The 20,318-nt window shown below is 45.6% G+C and overlaps 1 protein-coding gene across 1 annotated transcript; it reads right to left on the bottom strand.

The window, feature by feature from the left end:
- Positions 1–993: 993 nt before the first annotated feature.
- On the bottom strand, positions 994–5,343 carry LOC140915248 (protein SPMIP1). The gene is made up of 2 exons (XM_073354826.2): positions 4,847–5,343; positions 994–3,625 (listed from the first exon to the last, which is right to left on the bottom strand). Exons 1-2 carry the CDS (start codon positions 5,301–5,303, stop codon positions 3,507–3,509), a joined length of 576 nt encoding a protein of 191 aa, XP_073210927.1. The 5' UTR covers positions 5,304–5,343; the 3' UTR covers positions 994–3,506.
- Positions 5,344–20,318: the final 14,975 nt, after the last annotated feature.

The following is a 20,318-nucleotide window of genomic DNA, read 5'->3' on the forward strand; positions in this document are numbered from 1 at the left end:
GTTCCAATCTGACCGTGGGCATTTTGTATTTAGAATGTAAACATTATGAAAGATGGATGTAATTATGCTACTGCACAAGTCCCAGCAAACCATCCCTCCCCCCACCCCAAAAATCTATATCCAACTTCTGTTTAAACATGTGGGCTTTGATTTGGAGTTCTCACTGCTGAACACCAACGCCTTAATTAGCACATCCTATCAAGTTTGACTTCTAAAGGGTTAATTAATACAACAACACTTTCATTATTTATTATGCAGCTGTGAATTTCCTTTCCAGGCACTAGCTTGCTTTTAATTTCCATTATGACCATAAAAATCACCATTATACATAAAGTATAATTGTATAATTATAATAATTTATAATAACTTATTATAATAAATTATAAGTATAATAATTTATAATACTTTATAATTTATATATAATTATTGTATAATTATACATAAAGTATAATTGTACAGTTGCCTTATACATAAAGTATAATTGTAAATATAGAGGTTACAGGTTCAGTTTTAAATCAGTTGTGACAATGGAGTCACAAACACCTATTTAATGGTGATGTACTATATAAATATTGGCCTGTGAAACACCCCCTTTTGCCCATGCAATCATCTTACCAACCACAATTTTCAGTGAACCCATACACAAAAGATAATAATAGGCTATACTTTGTCAGATATAGCCCCTGATCCTACAGACACTTTTGCACGTGCTTAACTTTCACTCCATTGAAATCAGTGGGACTGCTCACCTGCTTCAAGGTCAGCACAAATATTTGCAGAACTGGTGCCTTCCAAAGGAGCAGCTAAATGATGGTACAGAACTGCCAAACACAAATATTGACACTTTCTCATACAGACACTTTTCCTTTTAATTAAAAACAAAAATAAAAGTCAGATACATTAGGCTATTTGTTATGAAAAATATGAATCCTAGCAAAATCAGAGTGAAATGAGTTTTAAATCCTAGTAAAAATGGATTTAGTAACAGTGCTAGCTTTAAAAATTTTTTGACACAGTTCAGTACATACAAATATGAATGCACAATTTAGTTAAATAAATCAACACTAAAAATCTGACAAATTCCAAAATGAAATTTAAAGGCCTGTTCCCAAAGATCCTTTGGGAAGCAACACAAAGTGGATGTCTGGCAAGAAACAGATGCTGTAATGCAACGGCGCTCTTGTGATAACTTTTTAAAATAAAAGAGTCCTATTGATTATTAATTGTTAGTGTGGACTTATGATGAAAAATTAGTTTGGCAAGTCATTCTACTTCCTCTTTGACTCTCAAGGAGGTACCAGTACTGAAACACTGGCATTTCAATGAATGACCGAAAGAATGCTGAGGTGGGTTTTTTTCCCTGTTAGTACCAGGAATGCATGTGCAATGCCAGGAAAACTTGGAAGATTCATACTTTTTCCTTGGAACAGAAAACTTGACAGAACATATTAATGAATGCTTGTTAAAGGTGCCTTCATATTTCCAAGTTGCCATAATATACGGGAAATTCTCTAAAAAAATAAAGATTTACTAATAGGAATCAGGTAGTTGGACATTTCAAGGCTTTTGTACCAATGAATTTTTTCTAGAGACATGGGCGTATTTGGGTTAGATGCTGAATTCCTACACTTCACACGGGGGCTCCCAGGATAACAACTGCTCTATACTATTTCTTGTAGAATATTATTTGCTGTTCTCCTTTCTCCAAGTTACCCAGCTCTCAGAGGCTCTTCAGCTACTTTTGAGTGTTAAATGTAGTTTTTGACTTCAGGTTTCAGCCTCACCTTCCGAGATTTAGTATGATTGACAGACACGTTCTTAAAGAAAGCAGATACAGAGATAGATGAAGACCCTGCAACAGCTGGGCCAGACTAGCACAGCATAATGTGCCATCCCCTCAGACTCTGTTCAGCCTAACCACCTAGTGATCGTCACAAAGTACCTTGTAAAACAACATTCCGTGCAGCCAGTAATATGGACTGAAATTTCTTAGGACTGGATTGTTCAATCTGCCTCCAGGAGAAGAAGTGACCCAGCTCTAGTAAACCTGGCTAGGATGGGTGTACAGGAGGAGTGTGAACGTCTGTGGAGTTTGGGATACCAGCTTTATAGATTTCAGAGGAGCAGCCGTGTTAGTCTGTATCCGCAAAAAGAAAAGGAGGACTTGTGGCACCCTAGAGACTAACCAATTTATTTGCCTCTGAGAACCCCTGGTGCTTGGTGGATTTAGGCAGTGGAGCCATGTGTGGGAGGAGCAGGGGGTTAGAAGCCTTGTGCAACTTCCCTGGCTGATCTCAAGATTTCTGAGCACAAATGCAGTCAAGTTAATATGCAACCAGAAGCAGCATTAATCATCACGGTGCCCCCTCCGCATCTTCTACTATGCGGCCCTCAAGTTCCCTGGCACCTCTTATGGCTTTCTCCCAGTGGGAGAGGGGAAGAGGAGACAGACCTGTAAACTAGTTGCTGAAGGTTAGCTTTAGGACTGAAATTGGAAACCAGGTGAAAGAGGTAAAAGAAATGATCTAAAGCAACTACAGAGAAAAACTGGGTAAAGAACAAAGGTCTATGAGACTGGATGATTCTGAAGACAAAAGATTGTTAACTACTTTTCATTTTTCAAGTGCTTTTCAGAGCATTGACTAACACGCATCACCCCAATGCTCAACGTACTTAGGTAAAGAGCTTTCCCCTTATCACAGGGAAGGAAGACTGAGGCAGAGAGGTTGCATGACTTACCCAAAGTCAGAGACACAATCAGTATCAGAGCAAAGAGGGGAACTTGTGTTCCTGGCTCCCATGTCTGTGCTTATACCACAAAAATACACAGCTGTCTCAAGGTAAAGTGCTGTTTTGTTTTTGAACATGCTCATCATCAGGGATTCCACAATATTAGTTTCTCTAGTAATTTATAGGCCTGGAAACAATTAAAGGAGACTTCCTGCTACTATCAAATTTCAGTCAAACGCTAAGGTTATTTGTGGGGATATTAGATGCTATATAAAATTAAAGAAAATATTTAAAGGAGTGATCTTTTAGACATATTACTACCTAGAAATTTATTATCACTTTCACTGAATGGATTTTATTTCACTCGGTTTTGTGTTGTTTAGTTCTGCCCAAGTCACCGCTGTGGAACTATGATTGTTCAGCTATAGACGGGCTCTTTAAATTTTTTAATGTGATAACCTAGACAAGGAAACAAAGTGAAAACTCCAAAGTTTTCTACCTTAGAGTAATAAAGTTACAGGGTTCATGTTGCAGGTACATTTAAATCCAGAAGACAGCCTGAAAATAAAACAAAATTAGTTTCAAATGAATACATTAGAAAGTTAAAAATATACAGAGACTAGAGCAGGTTCTGAATTAGAAACCTTAAACTGGTCTCCCACAGAAACAATTAAAGAGGGAAATAATTACAGAGTTAGCAGATCTGACATAAAACCAGTCACACTGGCAACAGCACGGAGTTTTGCATTTCTAATGTTTGTAACAAACACCAAAGCTCATGACAGCCTGTCACTTTTTGATGGATGATGGAAGACTCCACTTCTGATGTAGAAAGTATCCTTTACAATTCCAGACCTAGCATGAAGTGGAGCCTTGATTTCAGTAATAACGTCTCCTGAAAAATAAGCACATTTGATTAGCTTTTACGTCTGAAACAGTCTGACAATTACATTATTGTATGCGGTGTTGTTGTAGCAGTGTTGGTCATGGGATATTGGAGAGACAAGGCAGGTAAGGTAATATCTTTTATTGGACCGACTTCTGTTGGCAGATGAGACAAGCTTTTCAGCCACACACAACTCTTCTTCAGGTCTGGGAAATGTGCTCAGAGTCTGAGCATTCGGACTACTTTCCCCAGACCTGCAGAAGAGCTCTGTGTAAGTTTGAAAGCTTGTCTCATCTGCCAACAGAAGTTGGTCCAATAAAAGATATTACCTCGCCCACCTTGTTGCTCTGATAATTACACTGACATTATGAAAGGGCAGAGGCAAAGCTGAAAGTGACCTTCGTTTGGTCAGCATATTGGGCCCAATCCTGCAAAGCTCAGAGTACCTTCAACTCCAATGAAATCAAAACTTCACAGGAGCCCCCCATAGTGTACTGGTTGCATTGTGCCCTATTTGGATCCCCTGTAAGATTGCAATTCGGTATGTTAATAAGAGTGAGGCTCTTGACTCTGAATGACCTAAGCTTTGGTAAGCTTTCATCAGATACTTTTAAAATGTAACATAAAAAATGCATGCATGTGTTCCACCAGTGACGGAAAAAGACCAGACTGTACTGGGGCCCTTGGCAGATTGCCTTCTGGGTTTGTTGCTGGTTGGGATTTTGGCCAGGAACAGAAAGGGTCCACATTGAGCCCCCTCCTCTCTCAAGCCCCCTTCCTTTCGTATCCTTCTCTCTGCATGGAAGAATTGATGTTCTGCTACATTTTTCATCACACCACACACTGAACACACTGACTTTAAAAAAATTAAATATACAAACCCCAGCTGGTTAGGCACTGGGGTCAAGTGAGGAGGAGATATAGAAAATTATATCCTGGCAGTAGAAACATGCTTAACTTTACTCTCATGAGCAGGCCCGTTGACATCCATGGGATGACTCTGGCGAGTAAAGTTAAACACATGTGTAGGCACTTGCTGAATCATAGCTAGAGAGATCAGCTAGTAACTAGAGGGAAACATTTTGGATTAACTACTTTTGTTGTTTGTGTTCCAGCTGGATCCAAGAAGCAGGGGGTTGGGGTAGACAGAGAAGAAACGGGTTGAAGAACATTAGCTAGTGTTAAATTTCCAACCCAAACAATCATTCTTTTGGCAGCCTTCCACCTTACCTAAGCGCCAGCCATACTCCCAGGATGACAGGACTGGATAGTGGAATTTCTCCTCAGGACTCTTCAGCTTTCTCTCCTGCAGGTACAGGTGCCTCCCTTGGCCTTCCTGGGAGATGCCCTGGTACAGCAGATGCTTGGTCTTGGGGGTGGCAGGTCTCATTTCCTTAAGAAGGGGCTCCTGACCCTTATCCTCCTGCTTCCTGGGGAGGCTTACCCCCTCCCCCTGCTTCTTAAAGCCAGTTTCCTCCTCCTGGGTCCTAGGGGGACTGAGCCTCTTCTCCTGCTCCTTAGGAGGGCAGATAGCAGGTAGAATACATTTCCTCCTGGGGCCACTGCAAGGCTCTAGCCTGGGGAACTTGTGCCCATACTTTACCTTCCAGCTGACCCTGCTAAAAGCCTCTTTCTCAATCAATTCCTTCCAGCGGTGCTGGTCCCTTGTGGTCAGTAGACCCCTCATGGCCTGGAGCAGGAGGTTAGCCAGCCGCTAGCTGCTGTGTGTTTGGTACAAGCTAGTTCCTGCAGCCCCTGGTGTCCAAGGAGACGGGCACGCAGGAGCCAGAGGAGCAGGGTCTCAAGTTACAGCCACCTCAGAGGAAGTGGAGGAGAAGGGGCACTGCACTCTCCCTTCATCTCAGCTTCTCTGGATATTGAACATGATATTTAAAGAGGTGTCAGTGAGCCCTTTAGTACCCCTCAAGCTGAAAATCCAGATGAGCTGCAGGTTGGGGTCAGCCAACAGGTGGAACTAGTTACCCACTCACCAGCTCCCTGTGGCTGCAGAGTTTGTGAATCTTGGCAACAGCAGCATTACAATTCATGTCCACTCCCAGGCATAAAATACTCCCACACTAACCCACCCTTTGGAGCAGCTGAAATCTTGTGCAGATCTTATTGGCACCTTGCTGTGCTGCAGGGAAAAAGCAAAGGGCTAGATCCTGATTCTACTGACATCAACAGCAAAACTCCCTCTGACCTGAACAGGGCCAGTATTGCACCAGCATGTGGGCGTGTGCAAGGGATTTGTGAGAAACTTGAGTTCCATGGGTTTTATTTGTGTGGGTTTGAACCAAACCAAAAACTCAAAGCAAAACTGGACAGAAACTACCAGTTTCACTGTGTTTGGGATCAACTCCAAAAGAGTTTCTGGGTTTCCCCTAACTTCCTGGTGGAACTAGACATTGGCCCTTGGTGGAACCTGCTCTCGGTGCCAGGTGCATAATGCAAATCAGAACAGGGCAAGTTTTGACTGATTCTGGGTTTGTTATAGAAGTTTCCAATCACTGAAAGACCATATCTATGATGCCGGTTATAACAATTGCCACAGGCATGGATCAAGTCCCACTGGAAGACAGGTAAAGGAGATCTCTTTCCTTACTAACTGATATTTTCCTGCCAAAGAGAGTACAATACACATACACACTGGCTAGATCTTCTATTTTAAAAAAAATACTTAAAACAAATTACTACATGTGTGGACAGCAGACTCCGGTAAAGCTAGAAATGGAATCCTCATGATCACAAAATTTTAGTATCCTTATTCCAGGGAGCATAAAAAGAAAAGGGAGGCTGTGTGGAGAAATAAATCCATGCAACTTTTTTCTTTTATCCTTTAATCAGAGTGAGACAGCAACCACATCCATAATGAAGTGGAAATATTTAGGCCCTGGAGTTTAGCCACTAATTAAGTTCCAAATTCCAAATCTCCTCCTGAATTTCAAGAATTTCACAGTGAACTATAATTAAAAAAAGGAGTGAAGTGTCTTAAATAACACTTTCATGAACTGCTGAATTGTCCCTTTTGAAATTGTTGTGCCTAAGAGCACAGCAGAGAATACAATACAGCTTTTGTGTACAACACAAAAAAAGACACCCACAGCAAATAGGGGACATTTGACATCTATAAAAAAACATTTGAGAGAGTTTTGCCATTTAATAAGTTCACTCCTACAACCAACATGAGACTTTGTTTTCACAACATTCATTATACCACATACAATGAAGCCAAACAAAAAAATGCCCATTTGTTTTGGTCAGGAAGGGGCAGAGGCTGATGGTGTTGTCAATGTCAAATCTACTGCATGTGTGGATTACTCCAGGAGAAAGTGGCTGGTCTCCCACCCTCCCCCGCTCCTGAAATCCCACTGATCAGGCCGGGGTATTCCAGCAGTGATTACAGAAGCAGCATTGTTTTTAAAACTAGGCTTCTGGCATTTTTTCAAATTTTTGGTAAAAAAGGGTGTAACTGGAGCCAGGATAAACACAAAAGGCCCACAAACGCCACGTGGAATGTCTTTTACTGTTATAAACTGCGACACCTGATCTAGTAGGTGAGGGTTGGTTGTTTTTTTAAAAAACTTGTTTTAAACACTGATGCTACCCACTTCAATCCATGTTATTACAAAGAGCCCAGTGTTCGTTTTCAGTCAGATTCCTTCATTTTAATCATTTAGCCACGCGAGACGGCAAGTTTTATTTGTGCAACGGCGTTATCACGCAGCTCATAATTGTGCAAGTGCCACTGGTTATTGTTTTTAGATTACTCTGAAATGATTACGTATTTCAGGCCCCCACATCGGCAACTGAGTGCTGTGCGTGCATGCAGTCTCATGGACTTCAGTGGGGCTCTGCGTAGGAACAGCGATGCTTCCATCCAGTCAACTGCAAGATCAGTGACTTAGTGATACATGGAGCTTCCGTTCATTAGAACATAAACATTCCTTTTCATTATGAGGGCACTTGGGTTTAGTTTGCACAGTAAATAAGACTACAGTATTAAGTAAGCCTGTTTGTAAGCCTTTGATGTTGCTATTACCATTGTCCTATAGAACCGTGGATAGAATATAAACATTTCAAGTCCTACTTCAAACTATGTTTCATTTTGATACAATTTTCCTGTCTTTTCTCATTTTATAGGGGGAGATAAATAGCTCGTGAGTAAAATCTATAACACCCAGAATTAAACAAAAGACTTAAGCAATGTTTTTATTACTATTGTCATGTTTGTATGCATACACAGATGAGAAATTTATTACCTGATCATTTTGTTAGCAGCTTTTCTCCTCATTCATCGCTAATGGGTAATGCCCCCCCCCTCTGGAATTTGGAGATGGCCAATGTTGTTTCCGGTGCCTCTAGAACTCTGAAACCTAGAACTAAGCCCTCACTTTCAAGTCAGGCCACCAGAAGAGCTCTTGCAAAGCTTTAGAAATTCTCCAGCAACCATTAGCATTAAGACAACAACGTGTTATATTCATTAACCTTAAGACAATGATGTCAAATTTCAGTTTGTATTCTGGTCATTTACCAGATTACCAGGGTGGGAGGAATGAGGAGAGCAGCGGCTGACAGACAGTTCTCAGGTGAGAAATTTCTTATTCTGCTGTACAGCTTCTTTCCTCCTTCATCTCTACTGGGAAGCAGGGAGCTGTGAATGACAGAAGTGGGAAGAAAACAGTTTTATTCACTAAAGTAGAAATAATAGGTGAGAATGGAGGAGTCATCCCTCCAAATATAAATCAAGAGTTTTGTAAACTAAGGGCATGTCTACACTTGCCATTTAAAAGCACAAAACGTCCCTTTTTTGCGCAAAAACTATGGGAGTATCTACACTTGTTAATGACAGGTTTCAGAGTAGTAGCCGTGTTAGTCTGTATCCGCAAAAAGAACAGGAGGACTTGTGGCACCTTAGAGACTAACAAATTATTAGAGCATAAGCTTTCGTGGGCTACAGCTCACTTCATCAGACATTTGGGAGTAAAACTCAGAAGTTTCACTGCAAACAGAAAACCACCACTATGAGAGGTGTACAGTTCTTACCCCTGATCCTTTTGCGGTGATGGGAAAGTGAAGACACGTTCTTCCTGTGTAAACACCTTTTGGCCTCCAGAGGATATCCCCCAGTGCCAAAACTGACCACTCCGGCCAGCACCTCTGCTGCTCTGGCGCCAGGTAAATGGAGGTCCGCTCCTCCCCACATAAAGCCCCGGGAAGTTTGAAAAGCTCCCTTTCCTGTTGCGAGTGCTCTTCTGGCCAGGTGACCATGACTGCTAGCAAACTATCCCCTGCTTGGAGCAATGCCGAGCTACTGGACCTGACCAGTGTTTGGGGAGAGGAGGCTGTGCAATACCAGCTGCGTTCCAGCCGTAGGAATTTCAATGCCTACGAGCAGATTGCACACAGCTTGCAGGAGAAGGGGCATAACAGGGACACACAGCAGTGCAGAGCTAAGGTGGATACCTCTGCATGTCTGCAGGCAGTGGCTAGTGGCCCTAGCCAGGAGGAGAAGGTCAGAGATGAAGAAGAGTAGGCTGAGGAAGCTGTGGAGCCTGTTGCTGCCTGCACTCAGGGCCCCTTCTCCGCTCTGTAGGCGTCCAGCCAGTGTGAGCGGCCACTAGCTGCTGAGGCAGAGGCAGGAGAGCAGAGCTCTGGTAAGTTGCTTTGCTTTGTCAATGCATAAGGCAGGTAGAAGGCACAGAAAAGTACTAAGGTGTTTGTGTGTGTCCTCTCTTCATGCTAGCCCTTTTCAGAACCGGTGTTTGCAATAAACCTTCTCACCCAGCGTTCCCTCACCATTGCTGGGTTCCTGTGCATTGTGGGTGTTTGACTTTTGTCACCAAGACAGTGATTTCTTGCCAGGGGTGTATTGCAATGTACACAGTGATTCCTGGATGTATGTTTCACAGTAATGTGTTGCTTTTGCCTCCCCAGAAATGACTGTGGAAGACCCCCCCCACTGTAGCAGACTGTGACACACAAAAAAGAGGCCAAGATGCACTAAGGCAGACATGTTTTGTGAGGTGAGTCTGCACTCCCAAGCGGAGACTCATGATAAAAATAAATGGAGAGAAACCATGACAAAGAGGAAGAGAACTGAGACCAAAAAGAGAATAATGCTTTCCCTAGGGAAAGCATTAGAGAGGCTAATCAGTGTTCTGGAGCATCAGACAGATATGTTGTATTCTCTCATTACACTGCAGAGTGACCTGATTTGTGCCCGCCCCCGATTGCAGAAAGTGCAGAATTCTTTCCAATGCCCTCCCCGAGCTCCCACTGCACATTCTTGTAGGCTCGCTGCAATTTTTTCCATTTCTCAACAGTCCACATCCCCAGACAGCTTGTCAAATGACAGCTGGAGTTATACACAGCTGTGAGGTGTACAGGCCCCCCACCCTGTTAACCACCATCACGGAGGATGGCTTGTAAGATTATCTGATTATAACATGACCATATGGATCACTGTTGCAACCACTGTTATATATTTGCAGCAAATATTGTACAAGGTTGTCAAGTGAGGTGTCTATGAAAAGGTTATGATTTGCTGGTTATGATTATGGTATCTGTATGCATGTATCATTTTTGTATTTAAAGTTATAAGTTTTGGCTTTATACCTGGATTTCAAATGTTTGCTCCTGGGGTAACACCCATGAAGTAATTAGCCAGCACATCTTGGAGCGGCTATTCAAATTGAGTGGTCCATTGAAAACATTTAACTGATAATGGACAATGGGAGACACCTATCTATATTTGAAATTTCCTGCTGTGACTAGTGGAAATGCATGGACATGTGACTTGCCTGTGTAACTCCAAACTCCATCTTGTTGTGATTTTCCACAGTAAGAACAATGGGATGTCCTCCACATGGCAAAAGCTATAAAAGGCCCCGGAAACACCTCCATTTTGTCTTCAATCCTGCTTATCTCTGGAGGAACTTTGCTACAAACTGAAGCTCTAAACAATGGACTGAATGACCCATTCATGCTCTAGATGTACTTCAGAGGCTTGACTTAAGCCAGCAGTTCATTCTATCTCTGCTAAAAGCCTGAACCAAGAACTTTGCCATTACTATATGTAAATTTAACTCTCAACCTACCTTTCTTTTTTTTTTTTTATAAATAAGCCTTTAGATTTTAGACACTAAAGGATTGGCATCAGCATGATTTTTGGGTAAGATCTAAGTTATATATTGAGCTGGGTGTGTGGCTAGTCCTTTGGGATCAGAAGAAAAGACAGTCACCTTTTCCATGATTGGTGTTCTTTGAGATGTGTTGCTCATGTCCATTCCACAGTAGGTGCACGTGCTCGCCATGTGCACCGGTGTTGGATGTTTTTCCCCAGCAGTACCCATAGGGGAGCACCCCTACCGACCCCTGGAGTGGCACCGCCATGGTGCTGTATAAGGGTGTGCTCCTCCCACCCCTGGTTCCTTCTTGTCGGACAACTCTGACAGAGGGGAAGGAGGATGGGATGTGGAATGGACATGAGCAACACATCTTGAAGAACACCAGTTATGGAAAAGGTAACTGTCTTTTCTTCTTCTCGTGATTACTCATGCGCATTCCACAGTAGGTGATTCCCAAGCTATACCTGTAGGAGGCGGGTAGGAGTTCACAGACACTCGGGATGGAGAGTTGCCCTGCCAAACCCGGCATCCTCCCTGGTCTGGGAGACGATCGCATAATGTGAGGTGAACGTGTGCACCGCAGACCATGTTGCAGCTCTAGAAATGTCCTGAATAGGGATGTGAGCTAGAAAGGTAGCCGACGAGGCTCGCGCCCTTGTTGAGTGCGCTCTTACCATCAGTGGTGGGGGAACTCCCGCCAGGTAGTAACGAGTACGGATACATGAAGTGATCCAGCTGGAAAGCCACTGAATGGAGATCGGCTGACCCTTCATTTGTTCAGCTGTGGCAATAAACAGCTGAGTAGACTTCCTGAACAGTTTTGTCTGTTCCAGGTAAAAAGCCAGAACCCATCTCACATCTAGCATGTGGAGACGGCGCGCCTCACTAGATGCATGAGGCTTGGGACAGAAGGAGTACCAGAAGGAAAAATGTCCTGGTTTATATGATAGGCAGAGACCACCTTGGGGAGGAACAAAGGGTGTGGGCAGAAGCTAGATCTTGTCTTTATGAAAACCATATATGGGAGTTCAGAGATCAGGGCCTGGAGCTCTGAGACCCTCCTAGCAGAGGTGATTGCCACAAGAAAGGCTACTTTCCATGAAAGGTGGGACCAGAAGCATGTGGCAAGTAGCTCAATTGGAGGCCCTGTCAGCCTGGCCAGAACCAAGTTCAGGTCCCATTGTGGAACAGGGGGCCTAACATAAGGAAATAGATGATCCAAGAAACCGACCGGTCATGGCATGAGAAAATATTGCATGGCCTTGCACAGGCGAGTGGAAGGCCGATACGGCTGCCAGAGGCACTTTGACAGATGAGGGTGCTAGACCTTAGGCTCGGAGATGAAGGAGGTAGTCCAGTATTACCTGGAATGGAGCAGCCACTGGTGAGATGCCGCAATCGGCGGCCCATCGAGAGAACCTTGACCATTTTGCCAGGTAAGCCTGACCTCTGGAGGGCCTCGCTGGATGCCCTCCGAGCAGGTCCTTTCCTCTTGGTCTAACCATTGAGTGATCACGCCATGAGGTGGAGGTTGGGGTGGAGGAGGCAACCTTGGTCCTGAGAAAGGTGATCTGGGCAGCTCGGCAGCAGCCACAGGAGGCAATGGACAGGTCTGTCAGAGTCCCGTACCAGTGTTGTCTAGGCCATGCCGGGGCGATTAGGAGGACGCGAGCCTTGTCTGTCTTAATTTTTTCCAGGACCACATGGGCTCCCCACCCCAGGTCCAATGCATCCGACACCAATTCTACGGTTGGGGAGCAGCTCCTGAACGGGACCCCTCAGAGCATGTTCTCCGGGGTGGTCCACCAAAGGACGGCGGCTAGTACGGTCTCTGGCACGGTGAGGACTTTGTCCCACTTGTCTCTAGACTGGGAGAACGTCGAGGCCAGCCAGAGCCGAAGGGGCCGCATTCTGAGTCTGAGACTGCATACCACGTACTTGCATGCTGCATGGGACCCAGGAGCTGGAGGCACGCCCTGGCCATTGTCACAGGAAACCTTGTGATCGCCCTGATGAGATCCCTCAAGGTTTCGTACCTGTCCGGCAGAAGGGAAGGCTGATGTCGCGTCAAGAATCGCGCCAATGAACTCTATTCATTCTACCGGTTACAAAGTAGATTTGATGTTGGTTATGAACAGCCCCAGTGTGGTGCATGTGGGCAGGAGGAGTATTATGTGGTCCTGTACCTGCCACCTGGAGCTGCCTTTGACCAACCAGTCGTCAAGATAGGGGAATATCTGGACCCCCCTGCCCCGACATCTGAGGAAGGCTGCCACCACAGACATACACTTTGTGAAGACTCTGGGTGCTGTTGAGAGGCCAAATGGGAGGACAGTGAACTGGTAGTGCTCCTGTCCTAACACAAGGAAACGCCTGTGGCCCTTGAATATATGAATGTGTAAGTACGCGTCCTGGAGATCAAGAGCGGTGTACCAGTCTCTGGGATCCAGGGAGGGAATAATGGAGGCCAGGGAGACCATGTGGAACTTGACCATGTACTGGTTTAGACCTCGCAAGTCGAGGATGGGCCTGAGGCCCCCTTTGGGCTTCAGGATAAGGAAAACGTGGGAGTAGTACCCTTTGTACCTGAACTGCGTGGGCACCACCTCCACCATTTCAGGTGAAGGAGCTGCCTCACCTCTTGCTCGAGTTGGCTCTCGTGAGAGGGGTCCCTGAACAGGGACGGGGAGGGAGGGTGGGTTAGAAAGAAATTGGAGGGTATAGCTCCAGGAGATGGTGTTGAGGACCCAGCAGTCTGAGGTCAGCAGCAACCACTCCAGGAGGAATGTGTAGAGACTGTTGGAGAAGGATAGGGCGGGCGGATCCCTGGTGCAGACTGGTAAGTCGTCCCCGGGCATCCCATCAAAATAGGCACTTACCCACCTGCTTGCCCTTAGAGGGGCCAGGCTGGGGGGCAGACTGAGACTGCCACTGTGGATGCTTCCTATAGGTTCTAGATTTCCTGTGAAAAGGTTCATGTCGGGAGTGGGTGGCTTGGCTGGGGGCCTGCTGAGGTTTGAACTTGGTCCTGGCCGGGGCCAGGACATAGAGGCCAAGAGTCTTTAAGATCATGTGAAAGTCCTTGAAACCCGTGTAATTTTATGTCCATTTGCTCCACGAACAGGGTCTTGCCGTCAAAGGGGAGGTCTTGCAGGGAGGTCTGTGCCTTGTTGGACAGCCCAGACAAGAGAGGGAGGGCCACCCTAGCCAGCGCTGTGGCTGAGGGAACATCAAAGAGGCAGTCTACTGGCTCCTCCACCTCTTCAGCCTGTGAATTGAGACTTGAGGACACCCTTTTCAGGAGCTCCTGGTGGGCTTGTATGTCCTCCTGGGGAACAGGAGGAAGGGGTGCTGTGATAGTCTCACCTGGGGAGGATGAGGATGGAGGCATGGTGCTTTGTGTTTCCACCGGTGCCGCAGTCCCCAGCACCTGGTCCCCTTCTAAATACAGGGCCAGGGAGGAGAACTCCGCTGACCCCCTCCTGGGGGGTTGAGAGGGAGGCTGATGGTCTGTCTGAGGCCCTGGCTACTGAGCGAGCCACCTGTGGGGGTCTGTGTCGGGGCCCATGGGGTCCACTGGTATCAGGGCATTGGCCAGGGAGTCTGGTGCCATTACACTTGCTGCAGCACCATTGGAGTGGGCTGGTCCGCTGACTACTGGCTCCGAGGGGAGGCTGGGCTGGTGCATGAACGACCACTATCCAGAGATGGGGATGAGTAACGGTGCTGAGAGTGGTGCCAGACCCGAGACAGTGAGTCCGGTGTAGAGGAGCGGGCGTACCGTCTGTAGCGGCTGCTCTGGGAACAGCTCTGTCGGGCAGATCTGCGGTGGCCAGTTGCTGGCAATCTATGCCTGGAGCTGTGGAAGTGGTGCTGAGCTGGGGATCTCGACCGGGATGAAGAGCGCAAGCAGCGTCAGTACCCCAAGGGGCTACGGTGGCTTCTCAGAGTTGGTGACCTCCGGTGCCATTGGTCCCTGTCGGACGTGTTCTGACCTTGAGGCCTGCACTCCCTAGATATGGAGCGGTGCCTCGAGTCCCTGTTGCTCGACACCCAGCCAGGTGGCAACTGCAGTGTTCAGAGCACTGGTTTGCCTCTGGACCAAGGAGCCACTGGGGTCAGTGCAGCTGGTACCGGAAGAGACATTATGTCTCGAGCCGCCTGCAGGGCCTCCGGCATGAAGGGCACCTGTATGTGGCCACTGGTGTCTGGGGAGGTCGGCTCAGAGTGGGCTGTGTTATTCCGTTCTACCTGAGTCAGAGGCCGCGAGCCCACAGGGGATCGAGAGCTGCGCAACGCGGGTCTAAGCTCACCCCCAGCCTTGTTCCGGTGTCTTGACAGAGAAGATCACTTCTTCGTCTTCTTAGAGCGTCCCATGGATGGGGAGCGGTGTCGGCTGGTGGAAGGCACCACTGGGTCGCCGCGCACTGAGGTGCTCGGTGCCAACTCTGAACGGCGCAACGGTGTCGGGATCAGGGCTGACTCCATCAATATGGCTCTGAGCCGTATACCCTGCTCCTTCTTAGTCCGGGGCTTAAACAACCTGCAAATTTTGCAGCAGTCGCTGATGTGGGTTTCTCCAAGACAGCATAAGCAACTAGTGTGCGGGTCAGTACTAACTAAACAGTCCAAACAGGGAAGGCTACAGCGAAGAGCTGGAGCACTGCAGTTCCGAAGCACCGTCACTGGCGGCAAGAAGGAACTGGGAGTGGGGGAGTGCACAGCGCCCCTTATACCTTGCCATGGTGGCGGCACTCCAGGGGTTGCTGGGGGTGCTCCCCTACAGGTACTGCTAAGGGAAAAAATAGCATACCTGCAACAACTTGCGAGCCTAAGTCCTTGGCATTTTAGATGGAATGAGATGAACACGATACAACTGGCGTGTGTATTCCATGTATCTGAGATACATCTTCAGAACCTAGAAATATCCATTCATGCCATCATAGAACAAAATAGAACTATTTCCCAGGAATCGTGGAAAGAGGCTTACCTTGAAAGAATTACTTACCCTGCAGTGACTGTGGTGCTTTGAGATAGTGTGGTCACTTTAGGTGAGCATGCACCCCATTCACACAAGACCAGATTTTTGAATAGCATTGTCTTTGGGGGCAGCACATGGGTATCGTGCTCCTGCGAGAGGTAATAGAGGTTCCACCAAGCTAGACCGGGTTACTCTTTAAGGCAAAGCATGGGATCTAAGGAAATCTAGACCTCAGAGACCCTAGGAAAAGGGAGGGGCATTGAATGAGCTGGGAAAGACTGCCCAGTGTGTCAGTGAAAAGCTGAGAGGTAGGCGCACGCACAGAACAGAGGCAGACTGCTTTCTCCAACTCAAGGGGATCCCAGATGTTATAGTCAAGCGTGTGTTGCTACTATTTGCTCTAAATGCTTTATAGCTTTAGGAAAGGCATAAATGATGCTTTGAGTTGCCAGTTCTGTGTCACTGCAAATGTATGCTGTTACAGGCTCCCAACAGAAAATGTGTGTAAGTGCCCAAGCAGAGCTGGACTTGTGTCATTAATACATTTAGGAACGCACCAGGGGGACGGGGGGGCGGGGAGGCTGCAGCCCAAAGATCTAGTCTAAGAGTAGTTTGACTGAGTAGTTCCACCCAAAGTGAGGTACAGATAGCCTGGCCTGTCCCCTAAGGGGCACACTTGAGAGGGACTCAAAGGGGTCTAAGATACAGTTTGCCTGGTAACCATGACAGACTGCAGAGATGAACAAAAGACTGGCCCATTTTAAGCATCTCTAAGATCTGTCATGATGTCAGTAATCAAGGATTTCAATACTGAGGTTTGGACTGGGTCCAGACTGTTGGGCCACCCATATTGAGAACCTCATCCATTAGATGTGTACATCCATCTGGTAGATGTTTTTCTGCTCTGATTCAAGATTTCCTGGAGCTGTAGGAAGCAATCAACGATCTTGAAGAAGCTAACGTAGCTGAGATCACCAGAATAGTGTGATTATTTTATTTGGATTGCAGTTGCATCTGGAGGTTAGGGCCCCACTGGGCTGGGTACTGCACAAAGAGGCAGTACTGGCCCCAGAGATATTTATTTCCCCTTGCTCCAGAACCTTAATTTGATCAGATCAATGAATGGAGTTTCCTGGTTACATTCTGTCTGGACATCAAAATGTCTCAGAGGCTAATGGAGAATCCCTGCTGAGCTACATCACCTTCCACAGCCCAGGCTGTTAACTGTAGATGTTCCAGGTCCATGATTCAAGAGGTTTAATCTTTTCTGCACATGTAATGTGGTTTCCTTCGCTGTCAAACAAGCCCAAAGCATCTTCTAGGCAAGTAGAGGACTAGGAGGAAGACTTCACTTAAATAATACAGAAAGGGGAGAGCTGAACTGACTTCAACGGTAGCAAGTTCTTCTCTGCTCAGGATGTTATTTTCATTGCCAAGAAGATTTGACCTCTGGTTACTCCCTGCTTTTGGAAGTCATATAAACACTCAAGCCTCAGTCATAAGGCAACCCCTAAACAGAAAGTAGATTATTTCTGCTGCAAGCACCATCATTGCCCTCTGTGGTTTCTTGTTCCTTCTGAAGCAGCTGGTACTTGCCGCTATCCTAGACAGGATATGTGACAGGTTGGGTCACAGAAACCCCCTTGGGACTGCCACCTGATGTGCCGAGACTACCTCTGAGCCAATTTTCCCTGGCAGCTTGGGACTTCGGTACCCTGTCTTGTTCAGCCAGACATGCTAGCCTGCTGCAAACACAGAACTACGTCCCCCAAAAGTGCAGGATTAACTGAAAACAGCTTAAGAAATGCTCCTGTATCCAGCACCCAATTCCCAATGGGGTCCAAACCCCAAATAAATCTGTTTAACTCTGTATAAAGCTTATACAGGGTAAACCTCAAATTGTTCACCCTATATAACACTGAAAGAGAGATATGCACAGCTGTTTGTTCCCCTAGGTATTAATACTTGTTATGGGTTAATTAATAAGCAAAAAGTGATTTTATTAAATATAAAAAATAGGATTTAAGTGGTTCCAAGTAATGACAGAACAAAGTAAATTACCAAGCAAAATAAACAAAAACACACTCAAGTCTAAGCCTAATATTGTAGGAAACCAAATGCAGGTAAATCTCACCCTCAGAGATATTCCAGTAAGCTTCTTTCACAGACTAGACTCCTTTCTCCTGGTACAGTCCTTGTTCCAGCTCAGGTAGTAGCTAGGGGATTTCTCATGACTGCAGCCCCCTTTATTCTGTTCTACCCCCTTATACACCTTTGGCACAAGGCGGGAATTGTGTTTCTTTGGGTCCTCACCCCTCCTCCTAAATGGAAAAGCCCCAGGTTTAAGATGGATTTCAGTACCAGGTGACATGGTCACACGTCCTGTGAGACCCCAAACCTTCATTCTTCCCAGCCTGACTCACAGGAAGGCTTGCAAGTAAACAGAGCCATCTACATTCAATTGTCCTGGTTAATGGGAGCCATGAAGATTCCAAGCCACCATTAATGGCCCACACTTTGCATAATTACAATAGGACCTCAGTTACATTTCGTATTTCTTGTTTCAGAAACAAGAATGATACATTTATACAAATAGGATGACCAACTCAGTAGATAAGATTTGTAATGATACCTTACAAGAGACCTTTTGCATGAAGCATATTCCAGTTAAATATTCACTCATTAGCATATTTTCATAAAATTATATGGAGTGCATCATCACAGAATACTTGACTTTTTTCTGTGTGGACCATTGGTTACATCTTGGATGGCCACATTTGGGGTGCATGCCCCCAAACACAGCACTAAAAACCAAAGTGAACTAAATGGAACTCAGATTAGAACATTTTTCTTCAAGTAGATTCCCCACCTTGTAATGCTTGTTTCCATAGTGAGTGTGCAAGGGCCTAGCATGAGGTTGGGTTAGCTTTCAGTACGTTTGTACTCACCTGCTCTCATATAATTAAGAGCCACACCTAGTTGTCTTATATCAGGTGAGTAGTTGTGGGTGCATTTTGAGAAAGTCACTTGGATGAAGCCATTGCTTTGAATTTATATCAAAGCACAGCACCTGTCCAATATTCTAGGTGCTCACCACAAAATAAAGATAAGCCACTTACCCTCAGAGCCAAAAGAGTTCAATTCCCCTCACTCCCAAGTTCTCATGAGTACTATTTGAGATCATCAGTTGCTTCCCCCAGGAACTGCTCAGATCATCATAAATTGCCCTCCCAAAACATTCCCCTCCCCAATATTTTGCCTCTCCCTCCTAATACACGCACACAATTTTGCCTCCCAAAGTCAGCAGTATTGCAAGTGGTCATCTGCAAGTGAAGCCAGCCAGCCACCTTCTGTCTGGCTCAGATGTCCACTAGTGAGCAAGATAGTACTCATTCAGCTGCTTCTGTTCCTTACTCCAAGAGTAAAAAAAGGTAAGGCATATGTGAGATTATAAAAGTAGTCTTTTGAACTGTTTTCACAGAAGTCTGAAAGGACATGGCTCCCAGCTGATGCAAGCTTCAAAGGGACAGCTAGCTTTTGGGGGGTGGCTTTCAAAAAGCTGGTATTTCAAATCTGAATGGTCTCAGCTCCTTCATCCTCATCCTCCCCCCAGTTCAGAAATAAATGAGGCACTATTCACACAAAGGATTTTTGGGAAGTTAGCCAAGTAGCCACATTTATGCATAATCTTTATTTGTAAAATTCTAGTGGTGGCCATATTCCAAGATATGGATTGAGACCCATTAAAAGAGCCTTGTGTGCAATCCCACTACTGTTACTGGAACTATAGCAGGTAATGGGTTTGTGTAGCAGAGAAGGGAACCCAGAGTTAAATTATTCTAACATGTCTAAAATTCAAGCTTTATGGTTGTAGTGCTGAAGTTTTGATTCCAATAGGGCAAACTTTGCTCCCAGAGCGGAGACAAACACACAGTCAGAGTGATAAAGGTTACATGAAACTTGAGGGTTATTACACTAAATCCAGCATTTGGTAGCAATATGTTTAGGTAGTTCAATTTTGTGGATAAGTCACTTGGATTTTTATACTAAGTCACACCAGCCCTTGTATATACCAGTAGAATTGCCTACATTCTATAGCATAAATAGCAATGTGGCACAGAATCAGCATTCAGAGTCTTGCATAAAAATAATCTGGATGAAGGACTGAGGACAATTCTTTGGGTCAGCTACAGGATAAGGCAGAGAAGGATTAAATGGTAGCAGGCAAAAGAAAACTTCTGCCAGAGCACAGTATGCAACCCTTTGGTAGTGAGTTAGCAGGACAGGCACACCCATTTTCTCAACTCTTGTTTGCTGCAATGGGTGGGATAGTTTCACATTAATGAAGAGGTCAGCCTTTCCCTGGCTTCATTAGCCTTGTGCTAGGTCAATTGTAACTAGGAAAGACAGATAAATGCAATATCAGAACCTCCTTGGCAGCAGTAGCCTGCAAACAGTTTCTGGTTTCCCAGCTATTATTTGGAGTGGGAGTGCTATGTTTAGAGAAACATCTGCTCGTTTCTATGGCAACATATTGCTGAGTTAAACCTAAGGAGATAAGCATGTAATAAGCAGGTGGAAGCCACCCACC

This window comes from Lepidochelys kempii, chromosome 7 (genome assembly GCF_965140285.1).
Source record: "Lepidochelys kempii isolate rLepKem1 chromosome 7, rLepKem1.hap1, whole genome shotgun sequence".
In the NCBI taxonomy this organism is placed as follows: Eukaryota; Metazoa; Chordata; order Testudines; family Cheloniidae; genus Lepidochelys; species Lepidochelys kempii.

Excerpts from the sequence above, each read along its gene's own strand:
- LOC140915248 (XM_073354826.2), bottom strand. The coding sequence starts at position 5,303 with ATGAGGGGTCTACTGACCACAAGGGACCAGCACCGCTGGAAGGAATTG. Across the intron at positions 3,626-4,846 it reads GGAGTATGGCTGGCGCTTAG|GAGACGTTATTACTGAAATC; the intron begins GTAAGGTGGAAG and ends CTTATTTTTCAG.